The sequence below is a fragment of the Artemia franciscana genome, chromosome 9 (assembly GCF_032884065.1).
Source record: "Artemia franciscana chromosome 9, ASM3288406v1, whole genome shotgun sequence".
NCBI lineage: Eukaryota > Metazoa > Arthropoda > Branchiopoda > Anostraca > Artemiidae > Artemia > Artemia franciscana.
In genome coordinates this window covers 3,947,398-3,967,858 of record NC_088871.1, presented here as the reverse complement: position 1 = coordinate 3,967,858, position 20,461 = coordinate 3,947,398, and the positions used below count along the sequence as shown (strand labels likewise).

At 36.0% G+C, this 20,461-nt stretch overlaps 1 protein-coding gene across 1 annotated transcript in view; it reads left to right on the top strand.

Annotated features, from left to right (window-relative positions):
• The first annotated feature begins 3,350 nt into the window (after positions 1-3,350).
• Positions 3,351-20,461, top strand: part of LOC136030907 (charged multivesicular body protein 5-like) — an 87,873-nt gene continuing 70,762 nt past the window's right edge. Inside the window, exon 1 of the mRNA XM_065710005.1 lies at positions 3,351-3,504. Within this exon, the coding sequence (XP_065566077.1) occupies positions 3,436-3,504 (69 nt within the window). The 5' untranslated portion in view covers positions 3,351-3,435. The remainder of the gene's footprint in view (positions 3,505-20,461) is intronic.

Genomic DNA, 20,461 nt, shown 5'->3' with positions numbered 1-20,461 from the left:
GACGTTGCTCCCCTGTTCAAGAAAAAACATCCATCAACACAACTAAAGCTACGACTCTTTGACACCTTATTTGTTACTATTGAACTATGTGCCTGCGAGGCGTGTACTCCGAAACGGGGGGACGAGCGAAACATTTCAGCATTCAAAACAAAATGCATTAGCTGTATAGCCGGTGTAGCATATCGAGACAGAGCTTCTAAGCAAGAACTTTGGGATCAGCTGAAGTGAAAACCAACAATAGTCAAGAGAGTGTGCTTACAACAATTTGGATATCTGGGTCCTTTTCATCGGATATAGAAGTTGCGACTGCCAAAAGTTATCTTTGAAGGTAGATAACATGGCAGTCGCCACCCCGTTAGACCAAGGATGAGATAGTGAGACAATTTTGCAGATGACATCAAGCAGATGACCAAATATCCTACAGAGAACTGACCCGTCAACGTGCAAAGAAGATGGCCTACCCACAAGGACGTATGAGACACAAGTAAGTAAGTAAAGTACTCTTCGTTGCTGCTTCATTTGTTTGAGCAAATAAATTGTTCTTTTATTTCTCAGTTGTTCGTTAGTATCCGTCGTTGGCAGTTCAAATTTGTTTAGATTTTGTGCAAATCGTGGATATTGGTGAATAACTCACTTTATTGTTTGTTAGATATTTGATTTTAATTCTTTTCATTTTTTGTCTTTTGTTTAATTTTATTGAATTTCTTGGCGGTTTTTTTTTATTCCCAAGATGCTTGGAATGGTACCAAAATATTCAAAGTATAGCAGAAATGGCTTGGTGCATTAAAATGGAGCTTTCAAGGAGTGTAAGTGAGAAGTGATTCATAAATTTTTGATTTGGGAGAGGGAGAAGATAATCAAGGCTAAATAATTTTGAAATGCAACTAAACAGTTTTGCACCATAAGCCTCTACGCTATGGAGCCTTTAATCTATTTACAATTAAATATCAAACTAAATCCAGGTATTACAGGACGATCAAAAAGGTTTATCTGCAATAGATAACTTCGAAGACCACACTGCCTTTCCATGACGAAAGTAAAACAGTTCAAAATAGGGACGAAACCTTTTTATTGACAGTGAACAGATACAAAATTTAACTGGATATTTCGAACACATATACAGTGTTCATCATCAGCAGTAAAACTTTTACTGCTGATGATGAACACTGTATATGTGTTCGAAATACCCAGTTAAATTTTGTATCTGTTCAATGTCAATAAAAAGGTTTCATCCCTATTTTGAACTGTTTTACTTTTATCTGCAATATCCTAGAAAAGGCTTTAATGATCAAGCTGACGATTTCAAGGAGTTTTGGGGGGAGCCAGTTGGCTCCCAAATATTGATATAAATGGAGTGAGCAGAGAAGAAGGTTCTAATGGTATTGATCTCAAATATGTCCAAAATTTTGGCACTATCTATCAACAAGTGAAATAAATCATAATTTGTTAAATTCTGACAAAGGTTATGCCAGCTTTGCCTCTCACAGAGACTATCTGTTTTGGTTTTTCTCTAATTAGCAATAGCTCTCAAGCTTTTCATCATTTCCAGAAAAATTTAAGACAAAATCTATTCCTAGTAGAGTAGCAGTGTTGGTTAAACGTAACCATGGGCACAAAACCGTATCTAAATTATCTCTGGAAGAGCCTGGGAAGATCGATTTCAAATTTTCAAAAGGTGCTGGGAGGAGTGGGGTAAGCGTTTCTTGAAATTTCATAGGGTGTAGGGGGACATAAAGAAAGAAAACGATAAAAATTGGGGTTTTAAAGGCCAAATGAAAACATAAAAGAAAACACAGAAAGCGAATACTTCGAGAAAACAACCACCTCTCTTTTTCAGCGCGAACAAAATAATATGATCAAGGAAAAAACAAAAACCAAAAAACAAGCGTGGAAAGTACAACAAAACCAATAAAAAAACGTACGAAGTTGCTAGGCTTTACCCCCACCCCCCTGATGTACAAAGTTGTGAGTTGTGAGCTCCTTTCCTTGGAAAATATGTGCTACCTGGTTAGTGAAAAAGTGCAGTCCACAAGAAATGGAAAGAACTTGCAAATCTATTCAGAGATAATGAAACTGCTATTAATTGTATCACTGCATTAATTGAATGCTGTTCTAAATATGCGTGATTACCGTGGTGACCCATGCTACCAAAACATATAAAATTGGAGCAGGATATGTTTTCCCTCTTGTTGGCAAATGTTATCTCTGAGACATTATGTCAGTTGGCTAAGAGACGTAAAAATGGTAAGTGAGACGATCTAGCCACGATCACGATGGCTTCTGCACTTCCAACAAAGCTGGGGACAGAGAGATAAATGGTCTGAAACCACAAATTTCTCATTGGCTTTTTGCTAATTACTATTACTACTAACCACTCGCCACAACACCAAGCCACCTGAGACCAACAAATGTATGCACGCTCCTCCTCCATCCCAATTTATTCAAATCATTCGCCTTTACACCCTCCCAGAAAGTTCCTATTTCCCTTAAATCATTCTTTATGACATCCTCCCACCCTAACAGTGGACCATTTGCTTTCCGTTGAGCCCCAGATGGTTGGCCGAAAGGGATAATCTTTAGCATCACTCTAGCTTTCAATATTCTAATCTTCGTTTGCAAACTTATCTTCCTATCATTTCAAACTTTTCTTAACTATGAAAAATTACCCTGAGCCTTGGGTATTCTACTTTTAATATGTTCACTGCTCCCACCGTCTTAACTAATAATACTACCAAGGTAAATGGAGCTGTCGACTTGATCAATCATTTCGTTACTCGGCGTCACCTCTTCACCTTTACTTATTCCTATACTTAGTGAATTAGTCTTTTTAACGTTTATTATAAAACATTCTAGCACCCTAAATTTGTAAAACCTCTAATAGAGGCTAAGTCTCCTAAGTGGGTCCATAGAAAAACTGTGTTGTTGTTTTTAGATTTATAAAGAATTGTAATCTGCACAACACTCACTTATTTTTTAAGTTGTAATGTATTGACTTTTATATTTATTGTATTGACCTTTTTATTTCGTCTTTACGTTTCCTTTTATAGATGTTTTAATTGTAGTAACTGTCTTAACTTCTATTTTTTACTGCAATCTGGTGTTTTAGCTTAATTTAAATCTGTGTATGTTTCTTTCACAGATATTTTAAGCAATAGTAGCAGAATAGAGATGCGATATACTTACTAGTGCCAGAGATTTAAGCAAGTACACTCTGTACAACGTCCTTGAACTCTCCCAAGATATTTTAAATGCTGACATGACCTGTGCCAAAAAAGAATCGCAAGTATATGAGCGGTTGATTCGCTGAAACGTCAACTAAATACTAAACAACAACAGTAATTTGAAATTATTGACATCTGTTTTTTAGTTTAAACGTATTCAAGAGTTCGCTTAAACTGTTCTATTTCTACATATTTCGGAAGAAATAATTGAAACATGAATAGGTTGTTTGGCAAACCCAAGGAAAAAGCCCCAGCCCCTTCTGTAGCAGATGCAATTAAAACTGTAAGTTTTGTGAATATTTTTTGAACTTTTGGTAAAATTCCAGTTTAGTGGCTTCTCGCTCTCATGGAAAGGGGTTAGGTTAGGAAAATGAAACTTTCAGGGATGGGTCTATAGGCTAAAGTATGTCTGGGAAGGTATTTTGAAGTATCTACCTCCACTCTCTCTAGAGGGCCCTGAAATTTACCTACATGACAGGTCTATATCTATTGAAGTTTTGTCAAAACAATATTTTACCTTAATTACCTTAAATTTACCCTAAATTACCTTAAATTGCAGCTTGGATTGATATAAGGATTATCCCTCCTTGTGATGCTCCATGAGAAAAAAGAGTTCGTTTGGTGTAGATTGTGGCTGTTAGATTAGACTCTTGTGGAGGACTCTGCAGCTTCCCAATTGTAAAGGAATTCCTGGCAGAGCCATTCCCTATCAAGGTGGGACTTGAACATGTCAGTTGAAGTAGCAGAAACTGTTTCTTCAGAGAGCTGGTTCCACATATTGATGATTTTTTGGCTGAAGAAGTGGCTTCTATGTCTACTCATTGAACGCTGCATGGAGAGCTTCAGAGAATGTCCTCTAGTACCAGAATGCAAGGGCTGTGCAAAGACACCGGGAAGGGTATTTTTAGAGAGGATTTTTTTGGTTAAAATAATGTCACCCCTTTTCTGTTGGTATGTCAGCATTGGCAGCTTCAAGCAATGTAGTCTTTCTTTGTATAGAAGTTTATTCATGTTGGTAACCATCTTAGTGGCACGACACTGGACATCCTCAAGCAACTTCCTATCTACAGTTACCAGTTGCTTTTTCTCTGCCTTTTGTTCTGAAAATGCAATCTCTGTTATTTGAGTAAAATTTTTAGCCATATTAATATTTTTTACAAATTTTGTAATTGACTTCTTGCTATCTTGGAAAGGGTTTAGGTTAGGAAAATGAAACTTTCAGGGATGGGTCTACAGGCTAAAGTATGTCCTGGGAAGGTATTTTAAAGTACCCACCTCCACTCCTCTCTCTAGAGGGCCCTGAAATTTACCTACATGACAGGTTTGTACCTATTGAAATTTTGACAAAACAACATTTTACCTTAATTTTCAGTTAATAGTTGTTATTTCTCTGTCTTTAGTTCTGAAAATGCAATTCCTGTCATTTGAGCAGAATTTTGAGCCATATCAATGTTTTTTTTCAAAATTTAGGAAATATATTTTCATATCTTTAAAGCCTTATAGCATAGAATTGAGCAAAGTTATGAAGCCAAAAATAATTTTATTGTACTTCAACTTCAATTAAGCAGAAGATCTATTTTGCAAGGTTCCACTTTTATAACACACATATTTTAAAGGTTATTGAAGGTCAGGGCCCTTTAGAGGGAGAAAGAGTAGAGGTAGCTGCTTCAAAATACCTTCCAGGGATATACTTTAGTCTGTAGATTCATCCCTGAAAGTTTCAGTTTCCTAACCTAAACCCTTCCTGAGATAGCAAGAAGTCAATTAACTAGAATTTTACCAAAGTTTTTCTTATATTTTATATATATAGATTTAAGAAGAAGATTAATTTTGCAACATTACACTTTTATAAAACAACAATTTTTAAAGGTTATCAAACATTAATGCCCTCAGGTTTTCAAAATACTTTTTTGGGACACTCTTTAATCTATAAATTCATGCCTAAAAAACTATTATTTCCCTAACAAAACTACTTTCCAAGATAGCAAAAAGTAGCTTATCTAGAATTTAACCTTATGTTGAGAAATAGTATAAAAAAACCTTGAGTAGTTTGATTGCCTTGTATTTATGTTGCTAATAGAATCATGTGTATATTTATAATTTTTCTGCCCAATCAGCACAAAACTTGCTATAAGTCCTTGGGCAAGGATGAACTTAATATACAAGAAATGTTTCAGGGCAAGGTCCTGCCAAAAAAGTTAAAATAAAACTTTTACAATCAGATTGAAATTAAATCTTTCAGTCCTTGGGCTAAAAGGTGCCAATACAGAAGGAAATACAGAAAAAACACTGGTTCCCCCAAAACAGGGCTGATAAATGGCCCAGCACTTTTTTTTAACCAAGTTACACACTTGGGTGATGATAGTAACATAGAGAGCTTATTTGTTAGAAATTTAAAATACCCTTCTTCTATGCCCTTTTCTACTGCCCATCAATTGTTTGTGGGGTAAATTCTGTTTTGAGCTGTAAATGGGACCCCATAAGGTAAAACAGTTCATAGATGTCATAAGTGTAAAAATCGAAAACATGCTTAAAACTCTGTATCATAAGAAAAATTTGTCATTTGTTGCTGATTCAGGATTGGTAATTTTCATTTTTCTTAGTCTTGATAATAATATGATAGGAAGAAAACAAATCTGCATAGTCTTTTATAAAGAGCCTGAAACCCCTCAAAAATGATAGAAAAATTAAGCAAAACTTTTACAGTTTAAGACTAAGGATAATAATAATTACCATTCCTGAATCAGCTACAAATGATCAAATTTTTTTGCTATCCAGTTTTTTTTGTTTTTTTTAGAAACATGCTTTTAAACTTTTGGTGACTAAGGGCTGTTTATGTTTTTTAAGGGTTCAAAATGGAATTTGCCCCAGAAGCATCAATTGAATTATGAAAGAGTATTAAAAATGGCACCAAATGATATGTTAACTTTCATTCTAGCTGATGTTAAGTGCAAATTTACCTCTCCTACAACCCAGATATTAGATCAAAATTTTATGATGCCATATTCATTTTCTTCAAAAACATTGAAAGATCTAATAAGTGTCCCTCTAGGTTAAAACCATCAATTTGCCAAATAGTGGCCATAAACAATGCAAAGTACTCATTGATCCACAATATTTGTAGAAAAGGCAGCTGTGTTTGGTCTTTATTTTCCAATCAGCTTAGAGCTCTTGGATCATTTGCTATTCTTATCATTTGCTTATTCTTAGTCCTAAGGGTTATTCTCAAAAGACATACTTGAGTAAAATAAGATATATATATATATATATATATATATATATATATATATATATATATATATATATATATATATATTGCAAATACAACATATATATATATTGCAAATACAAATGAAAAACGAAAATACAAAGATATATATAGCAAAACAAATGAAGAATCAATAAATATAAAAGAACTCACACTAAAATACAATCTTTAAAACTAAATATTTTAAAAATAGTTCTAGCATAATTACTTCAAGGAAGTTTAACCAAGATTGGTACATCAAGCTAAGTGAAAAAAGACAATTCATTCAAATGGAATAAATAACAATTATAAACAAGCTCTTAAAGCTAATCTTGCCTTTTTGGCAGCCAGCCTAGAAGATCTATCTATAACAGGTTGGGTGGAATTGTTTACTGTTTTTCTCAATATGATTTTTGAATCATCTAAATTAAATTTGTATATCAGGCATTAAGTGAATATTCCCCCAAATCCATACCTAATGAAGTATTACTATTTATGTTTATTCTAGCTTGTTTAAGAATCAAAATAAATAGTGATACTTATACAAATAGGGATTTGAGGGAATATTCACTGAATGCCTTATATACAAATTTAATTAAAAATGATTTAACTATTTACATTAAATATCAGTAAACAATTCTACTCAACCTGCTATGGATAGACCTTCTAGACTGGCTACCAAAAAGGCAAGATTAGCTTTAGGAGCTTGATTTTAATTGCGTTTTATTCCATTTGAATGAATTGTCTTTTTTCATTTAGCTTGATGTACCCGTCCTGGTTAAGCTTCCTTGAAGTAATGATGTTAGGAGTGTTTAGAAAATATTTTAGTTTTAAAGATTGTATTTTAATGTCAGTTCTTTTATATTTGTTTTTTCTTTGTTTGTTTTGCTGAGGATGGCCCTTGGATATAGGATCACTTGTGCTATCCTGTTGAAACTTTCAGAGAGTTTGGGAAGGGGGAGCAAATTGATTTTGAAATATGACTGGGGGAGGAGCACAGCTAAACCATAAGACACTATGTGCATTCAGGGTGCTTATCATACTTGCAATATCCTAGAAAACCTCAGGGGATATAGTTGAAGCTTTAAAGTAATATAGGAATAAGAAAGGGCAGGATACTTCAACTTTTGTTTTAGGTCTTCTAAGACAGAATTTTTTATGTTAGTTTAAAATGTTGTCTTTGATCTACCTGAATTCTCTTGCACTACAAACCCCCATGGGAATCAAAATCTATCAATGTCTTAGTAGCAAAGTAAACCAAAAGGCAATAGAAGGTGGTACAAAAATAGCATATCTGCAGTACCTCTAGAATGGCTTTGGTTATCAAATTGATACTTTCAGGGCATGTTAGGAGGGCAAAGGGGCCAACAAGCTTTGTATTATAGCAGGGGAGCAGGAGGGGCTTAAAATATTTTTTCTCGAACCAACCTAATGTTTTTACTCTACAATCCTCTGTAGGGCCTGCAATCTGTTGAACAGAGTTAATTAGCTAGGCAAATCAAAAGACACTCTGTTGTCAGCTGATCAAAACAGCATATCTGTAATAATCTGGAGAAAGCTTTGGGGATCAAGTTGGAACTCTTGGGAAGTGTAAAGGAGGGCCCAAGTGAGCCTCAAATTTCAACTTCATGCAGAGGAAAATGATCCAAAGATTTGATCTCCAGTCTGTTTAAAAGTTTTGTTCTAGGAGCCCCTGTAGGACTAGAGTCTATTCTCAATGAGATAGTAATATTGACCAAAAGAAACCACATGTATCAAGGTTATCAAAATAGTGTAGCTACATTATCTCAGAAACAGCTTGGGGATCAGCAGAAATTTTTTGTGTGTCTTGGGTTGCCAAGTGAACTTCAAGTTATGTCTTGGGGGAGGGACAGAGGTAAACCAAAAAATATGTATCCAGGTTATCAAAATGATATATCTGTAGCATCTCAAGAGCAACAGGTGCAATTGAGCTGATATTTTTAGGGCATTGGTGAGAAAGGAAGTAAGGGGGCCAAATTTTGTAGCTATTGTGTATTTAGAAGAAAAAGTAGGGGCCAAAAACTGGGTTTTTCTGATCCCTATGACACTACTTGTCCCAGTGGAACTTCGGATTTATTTACAGTGAAGTAGTAAAGTTGATGAAAAGACAATATAATTACCCAGAATATTAAAATAGCATATCTATCATGTCTCAAGAATAACTGGTGAATTCAAATAAAAATTTCAGGGAAGGTAAGAGGGTTTCAAAAACCATGTTTAGGGAAAGGGGTAAGACTGACAAAATATTTTTGTCAACTAAATTTTTGTTGTTCAAAAAAAGGACCACTAATTTTTTCCTTGCAAACTAATTTTTTGCTCAAAAATAGACAAATGTTTATTTTTATCCTCAATAAGGAATTCTGATACTTTTGCTTGGCCAAGTTACTTGACTTTGAGTGTTTTTCATCATTCCAGACCAGAAACTGAAAGACTTGGGATGCACAAAAATGAGGCTTGCTGTGTAGTCTCTCTAATCAGCTTGAAAATTACATTTATAAATTTCTTCAACATGCATTTGATTTAACAAACAAACAGTTCCAACAAAATACACCATAAAAAGATTATCTGAATAAACCAGTCGATTAACATGCTTGTAAATTCTAGGGTATTTGCAGAATGGAGGAAGAATGGCTTCAGCCCTGTAGAAGACCAAAAATTGTGCAGATTGTTAATCCATATGAGTAATAATCCCCCTCCCCTTCTACCCAAAATTCTATTCTAAAACTAAGGTTAACAAAACTGATGTTATTCAAAATTGTTGACTGAACATTAGAATTGTGTCCAACATTTCGAGTACAATCCAATATTATAGTGCTTGCTCATAATTTATAAAACAGGGGACCAAAGGTGTTTGACAACTAAGGCACTTCTCAATTTTTTTCCTTTTTGCTCAATTTTATGTTTGTTTTTTTTTTTTGTTTTTTTCAAGACAAAACTATCAACCTGAGTTAGTTTTCTTGGTGCTTAAGATAGGATATTGCAATCCTCCTCTATGAGGTTTTGGCTATGTGATATAGTTTTCTATCAAACGCCATTGTCAAGGGGTTTCAATAGGGTCAAATCCAGAATATTGTTTGGGGGGTACAACAAATTTACTTTTTTACAAGTCAGTCTGAAATTTTGGGAGGTAGTGTAACTGAGTACCCTCCCTTCCCCTTCTCAAATATGGCCATGGGTTTCAGGCTGTATTTCGAGAATCCCAAGACAAGGTTAACTTTCTTAACTTTCAAAAAATTTCAAAACTTTTCTTTTGTATTGAAATTTCCTATGTAGAAATCGGTGAAAATATTAATGCGATACTCGCTTTTTTACTTGAGTATACATCTGAAAAAAGATGACGTACATGTTGTATTTGTGTTGTTTCTGTAATTATGACGTATATTAGTCGGAGCGCCAGATATTGTATCGTGCACCCACCCATGCCGGAAGGTACAAAAATGCTGAGGACGGATCCTAGGGTAGTCGACCACGCTGAAAACGAATATCGTAGGGCGCATGTTGGGGCGTTTCTGAGATATAGGCCAAAAACACCAAATTTAGCCTATAACTAAGTGTGACAATTCATGATTTTTTTGCAACTTATTCGGATGAGGAATCTGGATTAATGTTCTATCAATCGAAAGAAAGGATCTAGATTTACAAGAATATGATTTTTAAATTGAAAAAAAAAACACTATTTTTTTCTATATTTACTGCAGTTTCAAAATAAGTGCTGTAAAATTCAACAAATATCTCAAAGAAAAGCTAAAAACTCGAAATCTCTTCAAGGTAACAAATTTTTTTTCATATTCGAAAAGAAAGTGGATTCAATTTCTTACAATTTGAGCTAAAAACATGTAAACTATTTTTATTTTTAAAAGGTCTGCGATTTTTTTTTTTTTTTTTTTTTTTGTAGTGTCACTGAAATGATCACTAGCCGTATCGTGAAAAGGGACATAGGCTAATATTTTTTTTTTCTTGAAAGGGTAGGAATACTTCAAACTTTCCTAACTGTTTAAAAACTTTTAACTTTTACTTAAAAATAAAAATAGTTTTAAAAAATGGTGACTTTAAAAAGTGTTTTTTTTTTTTTTGTTTTTTTTTTTTTTTTTACAAATATGTTTTCTGGTGTACTAAGGCGTCTGCAATTACCTTTTTGGGACCTGATTTGCCAGTAATACGACTGAGCTATTTACTACATAAAAGAATTCTGCTTCACAGATGGATTCAGTCGAGGCATTGGAGTTGTCTTACTCAGCCTGCCCGTAAAATTGGGTAATAGTAACTGATTAGGGACCTGTTTTAATTAAAAGTAAAAGGTATCAAATAAAATTTTCACAAACATTCCTCATCTTCTTCTTCTTCCGAGAATTTAGATAGGGCAAGGTCAGACTCCCTGCATGCCCTCCTCGTTCCATGGCAGGAGCATAAGCTGCAGCATCCTTTCATTCTCAAGCAGCTACAGTCTTTCCTGCATCTTCCACTTTTGCATCTGCAGTAAGATTCCAGGCTTGATGCTTTACAGTTCGAGACGACTGCATCTACTCCCCCTTCAGCCATCTTCTATCCAAGGAGAAGTGGATCTGAAATGCTCGGTCGAGCCGTACTGACGACAAGATTATCCATGTAGCAAATATGGTTCTTCGTATGCATGGCTCAAAGGTGTTGTCAGAAGGTGGAACTCTTTTCACATCTTATTTCTGGCACCGAATGTAAGCCCTTACACTGGCCAGTGAATTGAATCTGGCCTATTTACCGTATTGTTAACAATGACCAGGAATTTTGATAGGTCGTAAAATTCTCTAAACGCGTCGACTGAAAGCTTCCCTTCTGCATCTTTGATCTGCTCCGTCACAGACACCATTTTTGAGGCAAAAGTTGGAGACACCGCGGTGTTTAAGAAAGAAGCTTTCCCGACGCCGAAAAAAAATTCGTTGTGTCACAACCTGGCAGACAGTGCACGAACGGTAACATAATCTGCTCCTCTTTGTGGACTCCATCCGCCAGCTCGTGTACTGGGATAATGTAAGTAGGGAACTTCAAGAAAAGTTCGCTCACTCCTTCAGCTTGAAGCTCTTCAAAAAAATGAACACAGGCTACTGCCACGTCTGTGTCGTTGGCATCCACAACGATGCTACAAGCGTAAGGGCTAGCGTACTTGACATGTGTCCTAAGGCGTTGGTCAGCCTCTTCGTGGCTGGAGGTCAAGCATTCCTTGTAGTAATACTGTTCTGGTAAAGTTGGACAGCAGCCACACTTGACCAGAGACACTTTGAATCTCTCCTTGAACCCACCTGAGAGAAAAATGTTGAGTGCATTCGGAAGCTGATCACTCATATGATCCCAGGTTTCATACAAAATTTCGAGGACCTGGCTTTTAGACGCTGAGCTTGCAAGTACGACATCCCATTCTTCAATTGTGCAAGGAGCGGAAATCTGGAGGTTTTTCCCTTTCCCTTGTCGGAGTCTGCATACTGATTTCAAGGGATCAACTCTCTGGTGTCCGTGAGCTTCCCAAACAGCCCGTTGTACTGATGTGCGACAATGTGGACCTCAGGAATACCCACTGGAAGATAATTCAGCAATGATAGAAGCAATCTTTCTGCGAAGGATTTGGGTGTTTCAAACCTGGCAGGCCGATATGACCTTGTCTTGGACATTAGGTCAATGATGTGTACTGTAGCTGATGTTGTTTCTTTGGATTTCACAGTGGCCAGCCAAGATGAAAGTCCTCCTTTTTTTCTTAGCCAGTTCAACAGCACAGCTTTGTTCCCCACCCTCATTTTTCAGCCAGAGGATGTCTTGGTTGATTGTTGTGGAAGACGTTCAAAAATGGATGGAGGGAAAAGAAAAACCTCTTTTGTGAGAATCTTTGCAACGGCTTTCTCCTTTTCTTCGCTGTAGCTCAACTGAGCAGTAATGATTCTCTTCGAGGCTGTTACTTTAAAGCTCAGGAGATCGGTTTTAGGGACACCATTCACTTTCTGAGTTTTGAAGTTCGGAGTACAACCTTTTTCACATCGTCTTTCCTGTTGCACAGAAAGTCCTCAACCACCTCTTTTCCTTTTGTGGCTACGCAACTAATATCAGAAACAATCTTCTCATCGTCCACGACTTCTGACGTCACAATATTCACTAGGTCGAAGTCCACTCTGCTGTACGAATTGCCGACGAAACATGTAGTGAAAATGTCTCGAACTCTTATCTCGTGAAAGTTGTAATCGCGTCGTCATCAACTTATTGTCTTCGTGATCTTTCAATGCCTCTGTGGATACGTTGACTACTTACAGGAAACCATTGCTGACGGCAGCGAAAATCGGTAAGGTAAGAATCCAAGCTTCAGTCTGTCTCTCATCCATTTGTTCTATTATTCCGGCCGTCGTCTTTGCATCCTTGTTCACTGTACATTCCAGTATCTGATTGGAACAGGTGGCAGTAAACCTTGTGTGTGTTCTCTTCACTGTGGAATATCCTTTCATGAGCATTCTGTGTACATCAGGAAAGGTTTGTGGTAAACTTCGCATGTCATATAGGTACTGTATGAGACATCTTGTACACTGAGGATAGTCAGCCACCACCAAGTATGGCAACATCCGAATAGTTGCTGTCAAATGAGACTCCCAGTCACAGTCTCGTTCAGCATGATTGAATTGCATCGCTATTTCAAGTAGAACTACCGCCAGAAAGCAAACGTGAGTGACGCATTTTCGAAGGCATTCATTATGGGAGCCAAAGTGATTAAGGTATCGCTTGCCTTCTGAAGTGCAATTCGCGTGTTAGCACCGTTTGCCAATGAAGTCCTGAATAACTCAATGGCACTACCCAGCTGGTCCAGACGAGATAAGTCTTCTTGTGCTTCGGAGTAATACTCTTCGACTGTTTTTTTTTTTCGACTGTTGCATGGTTGTTTGGTGCTTCATGAAGAAAAAGCAAGATATTAGATTAAATATTGACAAATCAATTTCAAATCACAGATGTTCCATTTGACAAGCATTTTCACTAGAACTGGAAGTTCCAATACTAAATCTGATTGATCAATGTAACATGCCTTTTCATCAGTCCTTATAAATCTAAATTAGTCAGTATCACCTAGTTTCTTGTGATATTTAATTTTGTAAATTACTTTCATTAGGTCTCTTACTTCTGCAAATAAAAATACACTCATTTTTCCAGCCAACTTTACAACACCAAAAGTGCTTTTAAAAATTGTATTTCTTTAAAAATTGTTTTTTGATCTTTCAAATTTGTGTCATATGAATGTGTCATTGTCATCCAGCAGCAAATCAGTATTTGCGTCAGAATCACATGTTGAATCAACCTGAAGTAACTGTTTTGTTTTATCTTGTCCTACCTGATTCACTTTTCTTTTTCATCTTCTGCATATCAGTTTCTTCTGCTTAGCTTATCAATCATCTTCCCGCTAGGTAGCAGGCTACTAAACAAAATTCAATCACATGTTGAATCAACCTGAAGTAACTGTTTTGTTTTATCTTGTCCTACCTGACTCACTTTTCTTTTTCATCTTCTGCATATCAATTTCTTCTGCTTAGCTTATCAATCATCTTCCCGCTAGGTAGCAGGTTACTAAACAAAATTCATGTCATCGGGTACACTCGCTAAAAAAGTTGCAGACCCCCCAGATATAATAATTTAAACTTTTTTTCTTAACTCAATGTGTTCGGAATTAAACGGGCTTTCATTTTTAATATAAAAAAATGCTTTATCTTGAAAAAATTTTGAGTTTTTAGCTTTTCTGTTAGAAATTTGTTGACAAAAATCTGACTTTTTTTTTAAACTGCAGTAAAAAGTGTACTATTTTTTATTTATTTTTACAAACAAAAATCATATTCGTGTAGCCCCAAGTCTCTTCTTTCTATTGATGTAAGGGTACACTGGATTCGACCAATCTTACCTGTAAAAAAAAAAAAAATAGAATCATAGAACCCCATTACAGGCCAAATTTGGTGTTTTTGGCCTATATCTCAGAAACGCCCCAACGGCGAACATGCGCCCTACGATATTCGTTTTCAGCATGGTCGACTACCATGGGATCCACCCTCAATATCTTTGTACCTTCCGGCATGGGTACTAATCGAAATAAGTGGGATACAGAATCTGGCGCTCTGACTATATGGAAGGCACGAAAATGTGCTGTGCCATATGGTACTAACTTCTGAAGCTATCGAGACCAATCATGGTCTCAGCGATAGCTACAATCTAGTAAAGAACGGCCCATAGTAACCGAAATTTAAGGATGCGTATAAAAAAAATGTTAAGGGAAAAGACTGCTACTTGTTGCTGATTTAGGAACAGAAACTACTATTTAGATTTGTATTAATAGTAAGATATTATTTTGGGAAACAAATTTACATGAATTTCAAAAGAGCCTGAAATTCCATGGGAATGGCTTCAGATCGAAGGGAAATGTACACCACTTGAATCGCCATTGTTGAAAACCTCATACAGAAAACTTAGACTCCACCTTGGATCACAAGGAAACCATTTTTTGCATGGGTAGCACTGATATGCCTTTGTTTTATCATTTTTTTTTTTTGTTTCCGGCAGCAGGGCACTGGAACATAATTGAAAGCTCTTTGAGGGTTTATTTAAAATGAAATTGCTATGTAAAGGACCTTTTGTAAGTTTTAAAAACACACCATAAACTGAGTAAACTTTGTATTATACCACAATTTGGTGGGTTTTTAGCATATCACATTTTGAATTTTGAACAGAAACTGATGAAAGCTTTAGGAAATTTGCAGTTAAGTTTCTAAAGAATATGTACTCATGAAAAAATACCTTGTTTTCTTTCTTCTTCTTTTTTTTTGGTTCAATCGCACCCCTAGAGTCGGGGTGACACTGCACCTATACATTTTGCAAAAAAAAAAGAAACAAGGACATTTGCAAACAGGATATACCTAAGTCTACAAACTATTTTTTTTTTTTAATATCCGTGTAATTTTGGCATGGCTTAAGGAACTTTGGGATTAAAGGAACTGCTTATCTTTACAAATAAAAATGCACAACTCGATTGAAATAATGACTGAAAAACAGAAAGAATTTTAGAAGTTGGAAATTAAAAAATTACATAAAATTAAAAAATTAATGAGCCAAATCTAAGATAGATTGGGAGCTGGCACTGGGTCTGTTCACAACTCATTCAGCTTGTAGTGGCAACATTATCTTTCATCTTTTTTCTTCGTGTAATTTTCATCGTCTCATTTCTGTGCTTTAACTCCTTCAAGTATCAGGGTTGCCAACTATTGACGTCTAAAAAGAGTGCAAATCAAGGCCAAAAAAGTGATTTTATTATTTTATTTAAGAATTAACGACGCTTCTTGACTACCTGACTACTCTCTTGACTACTAAGGTCCCTGCGTCGGCCCTACAGTGCATTCCTGCAGCGTGATTCGTTCTATGGGTCTCGTATTACCAAGCTAAGGTCAAATCCACTGCGCCACCACAGGACAAAAAAAAATATTTTTGCTCAAAAAGAATGCAAGTTCAAAAAATTTGCGCATCCCCTCTGAGGTATGAAAAAAAAATGTACTACACAAGAAAAGTGTGCAAGCTGGTTACTCTCTTCCTTGAATTAATTGCACTTCTGACAAAGTTGTCAAGTATTCACGCTTAAACCGAATGAAAATAGACACCCAAAAAGAGTGCATTTCACCTGAAAAGTGTGCTAGTTGGCAACCCTGTCAAGTAGTCCATTACTGTGTTGTGCAATACATGAGTCTTTTTAGAGAAATTCCATCAATTCTTTAGCAATTTAAAGGGAGTGTTTATTTTCATTTTCCGCCGTTTTCGAGGGGCTCAAATAGAGGCGTCAATTCACTAAAATTTAGGATGGGTTGTTTTTCAACTCTGGGAGGCTTCAATTTTTGCTTCTTCTATTTTATCTATCAATAAAAATACCAAAAAAGGTATTTTTCAAAATCTAGGGAAGGTAATACAATAAAATCCAAAGGAGTGTTTGTCCTCCCCCCCCTCCCAATTAACTCGGCTGGGTTCAAAGTCATTTTGGAATTCTCGAGAATATGGTTTTGGTTTCTCTTTAGCATGAATTTCCTCTTGATTAAATAAAAAAAAGGTTTTCAACTGAAAGTATGGAGCAACATTAAAACAAACAGAAATTATTACATATAGGATGGGCTGTCCCCTCCGTGGAAAAAAATAAATCAATGGGAGTGACGTCATTTTTATGTACATCAGTATAACAATGACGCTGTCACACTTGTCACACTTATGTGGAAAAATTTAAGCATGATTTCGACTCATGATTTTCATGCATGGAGAAGTTTAAATTAAATTGCTTACAGGGCAAAAAACTTATAATTGTGAAAATGTTTGGATATATTTTGACAAGGGATAGCAACAATTCAAAAACCTTACAAAAAAACGCCAAAAGTCTGAAACGTAAGTAGAGATTTTATTAGAAATCGGACTTGCATCAATAATCAAACATCTTTGAAAAGATACAATATGAAAAGGCATTAAATTCCGTAAAGAGCAAAAACTGGTAATTGCTAAAATATTTGTATCTTGCTCTTTACGCTAAAGTTTGACTTTTAGTTCCAATTATTTAAGAATAGCTATTAGAATAGTAAGCTTTTTTAAACGTTCAAAACAATCAGCGTAAAGTGCGAAGTATCGAGGAGGGAGCAGTCCCCTCACAGGTGTAATAATGTCTTTTCGTTAAATTTAAGTTTTGTTCCTTACTTTCAGTTCAAAAAACTTATTTGTTTTTTATGTCCTAATCGCTTTTCTAATATTGCCGGGACATCTATCTTCCCCTCCATGGAATACTCCCATTCTCCACGAAAAATTCCTCGATGGAAAGATCCTCCCATATATTCTCCCCACCAGACCCCCCCCCCCCACAAAAAAAAGTATCTGTATTCCCAATAGCTAATATTATAAAATGTAAACAGCGGACAAAGTCCATAGCTTGCAGCCTTTACCTGGAGACTGTGGTGGGTCAAGTCGTCCTCAAAGATATAGTTACTAAATTTTTTGACTTTGCTGAACAAAATAGATATCTCAAAATTTTGATCCGGTGACTTCAGAGAAAAAGGGTCGTGGGAGGGTGCTAGCTGATTAGCGACATTTTTGGTTGCTTAAAAAGGGTGCTAGAACTTTTGATTTCTGACCAAATGATCTTTTCTTCCGATCTTCTAGGATTGGTTCACTATGATCACCACTGGAGGTAAAAAAAAAAAACAAACAAACAAGCAGATTAACACGCATCCGCAATTTTTCTTATGGCAAAAAAAGCAAAATTCCACCTTTTTGTGTATAGGAGCTTGAAAACTCCTCAGTAGGATTCTCCAATAGGCGGAATCTGATGGTTAGATTTTCTTTAAGATCACTTGATGTTTTGGGGGTGTTTCCCCCTTTTTGGAAAATTGGGCAAATTTTCTCAGGCCCATAACTTTTGATGGTTAGCATTAAATTTGATGAATTTTACACATTTTGAATAAGCATCAAAATTCTATTTTTTTATGTATCTATTGTTGTCAAGGCTCTTTGGAGTTTGATTTACTATTGATCTGCATTGCTCCTTACTTGCAGTTCTTTACAGTTACCATTCCTGACTGCCTTAAAATGAGTATTTTTTACATCAGGCAATTTGTTTCAAAACTTGCTTTGTAAGACTCTGGTTCACTCTACATGGAAGCTATTGCTGACGCCATGATAGATCCGGCTGGAATGAAATTGAGCTAATCTTTTTTGTATCCTAAAACTGAAAAAACTTTGTCAAAATCTTCGTAGTCTACGTAGTTTTTGTTAGTCAAAACATGTATGGATTGAAGTGCAAGAGCTTCCAAAGTGTTGTTTTTAAAGTTACTTAAAGGGAGTGGCACGTATTGTTTTATTTGCTCAACACTTTTAACAAGATCTTCAACTGTGATCTTGTCATCAAGATCCTCGTCAAAAAACTTGAAAATTATTGACTCTCTGTCATCACAGAAATTTGAGCACATTTGTTGGAGTTCTTCCATGCTTATTGTACCATCGTCATCAGTATCGTGGATGTAAATCATTCTATTAACCATTTCTTCATTATTTAGATTGAGCTGATGCATAATTGCGCGTCCATCTAACTTGCCCTTTCCATCTTTGTCAAGAGTGTGAAATAACTCGGGAAGTTTATGGCGGTATTTTAGGAACCGTGCGCCGAACTCAAAATAAGTTGACAAAACGGCTGGCAAAATAAATTCCCATAATGTTACACTAGGAGGAAGTTCTAGGCCATTGCCACTAGGACGGTATAACACAATTTTTAAGGGCACTTTACCGCGTACCTGGAGCACAGATCCGGGATTATCTTCCCTGCCACAGTAATTTGGAGACGAAAAAATGCTTCTCAATAAAATCTGGCCAAGGTGATCATGAAAAATTCGTGAGCCTTCTTCATAGAATTCGTGCCCACGTATTATTTCTTGTAGCCCATTCTTTTCTAGGAAATGATGGGCTGCCAAAGCTGTAAAATCATATATCCCATCTCCTCTGCGACTATCCTCAAATAAATGTTCAAAATTTTCTTCAAAATCATCGACAGGGTCGGCCCATAATATATTTTGCAGTGCTGGTGACATTTTTCTTGGCTCACAGAAACGGTTTTCCGTATTTAAGTCCGTAATATACGGTGGATAACCTTTTTCAAAGTATGGAATACCACCATGGACACACCAATATTTGCTATTGACAACAGCAGCCACGGGCAAATAAGTACAGCACTTTATAATAAGGTCGTAAATATTGCGTGAATACTTCATTGTTATTTCCTTTTGTGCGCCATATTTTCGGGTCATTGATCCTGATTCATGGTTTCCGCGAATGAAATAAAAATGTTGGGGGTAAACCAGCTTCCATGCCAATGAATACAGAAATGACTCCAAGTTTTGAGGTCCTCGGTCCAAGCAGTCGCCAAGTTGTATCATGACGTGATCGGCATTGGATCCGTCCTCGAACTCATTTCTGTACATTTCTTTCTGGTAGTTATACTGGCCATGAATATCTCCAAATAAGGTGACATTTGTTGAATTTACATAAATAACATTAGGCTCTTTTTCTAAGATTTTAATTGCATCCTCTACCAAACGTATTAGATCCTCATCTTCGGGTAGGCAGAAATCCATAAACATTGATTCTAACTGCTCCAAAAAATCTTCATTGTATACCATATTTACTCTATTTTTTGTATTACTCTCTGCCAGGTTCAAGACCCATCATCGTTTTTCAATTCAGTATTTTCAAATCGTCACACAAATTTATTTAGGAGGCGAATGAGCAAATTTCACTTATTTGGGTTTTCTGTGATAAATGAACATTATTTCGCTCTTTCTGTGTTTCCATTCTGTCACAATACTTAAAAAAAAAAGCAAAATCTCCCTCTCCAACTTATACAGTGAAAACATAATTGTGGCAATAGCTGTCCTGCAAAGGCATAATAAGATTGTTATGTGTTCTTAGCCAAAGAGTATGAGAAAACTGGTAAGACACATAACTAAAATTTATTTCTGAGAAAGAAAGAAAACTAACGTCATCTAGTCTTATCCAGCAGAACTTTTAACTTCATCATAAATACCTAAATAGCATTGTTATGTTTTTACCTTACTTGTGTCTTTACTCTCATCTTACATTACACCGTCGAAATTATAAGAACCATATTGGCTACATGGACACCAAAGGTAGATGTGAGTTCAATTTTATTCTTGGCATAGTTGGTCAATCTTTGCTTTGCAGTCTCTACTTAGGTATTCTGATTTCAACTGAGGGCTCAGGGCCAGCTGCCGCAGAGCCTAGAATGGTGTGTCTCCAAATCTATATATAGAAAAAAAGTTGTTTGTGTGTGTGTGTTGACTGACGTCATTATAAGGATTGAGCTGTATGTCGTCATGAAGTTGTTTGTCGACTGACGTCATGTTTGTCGACTTACGAAATTACAGACCGGGACACCAGGACACAAATGACGACCGGGACACAG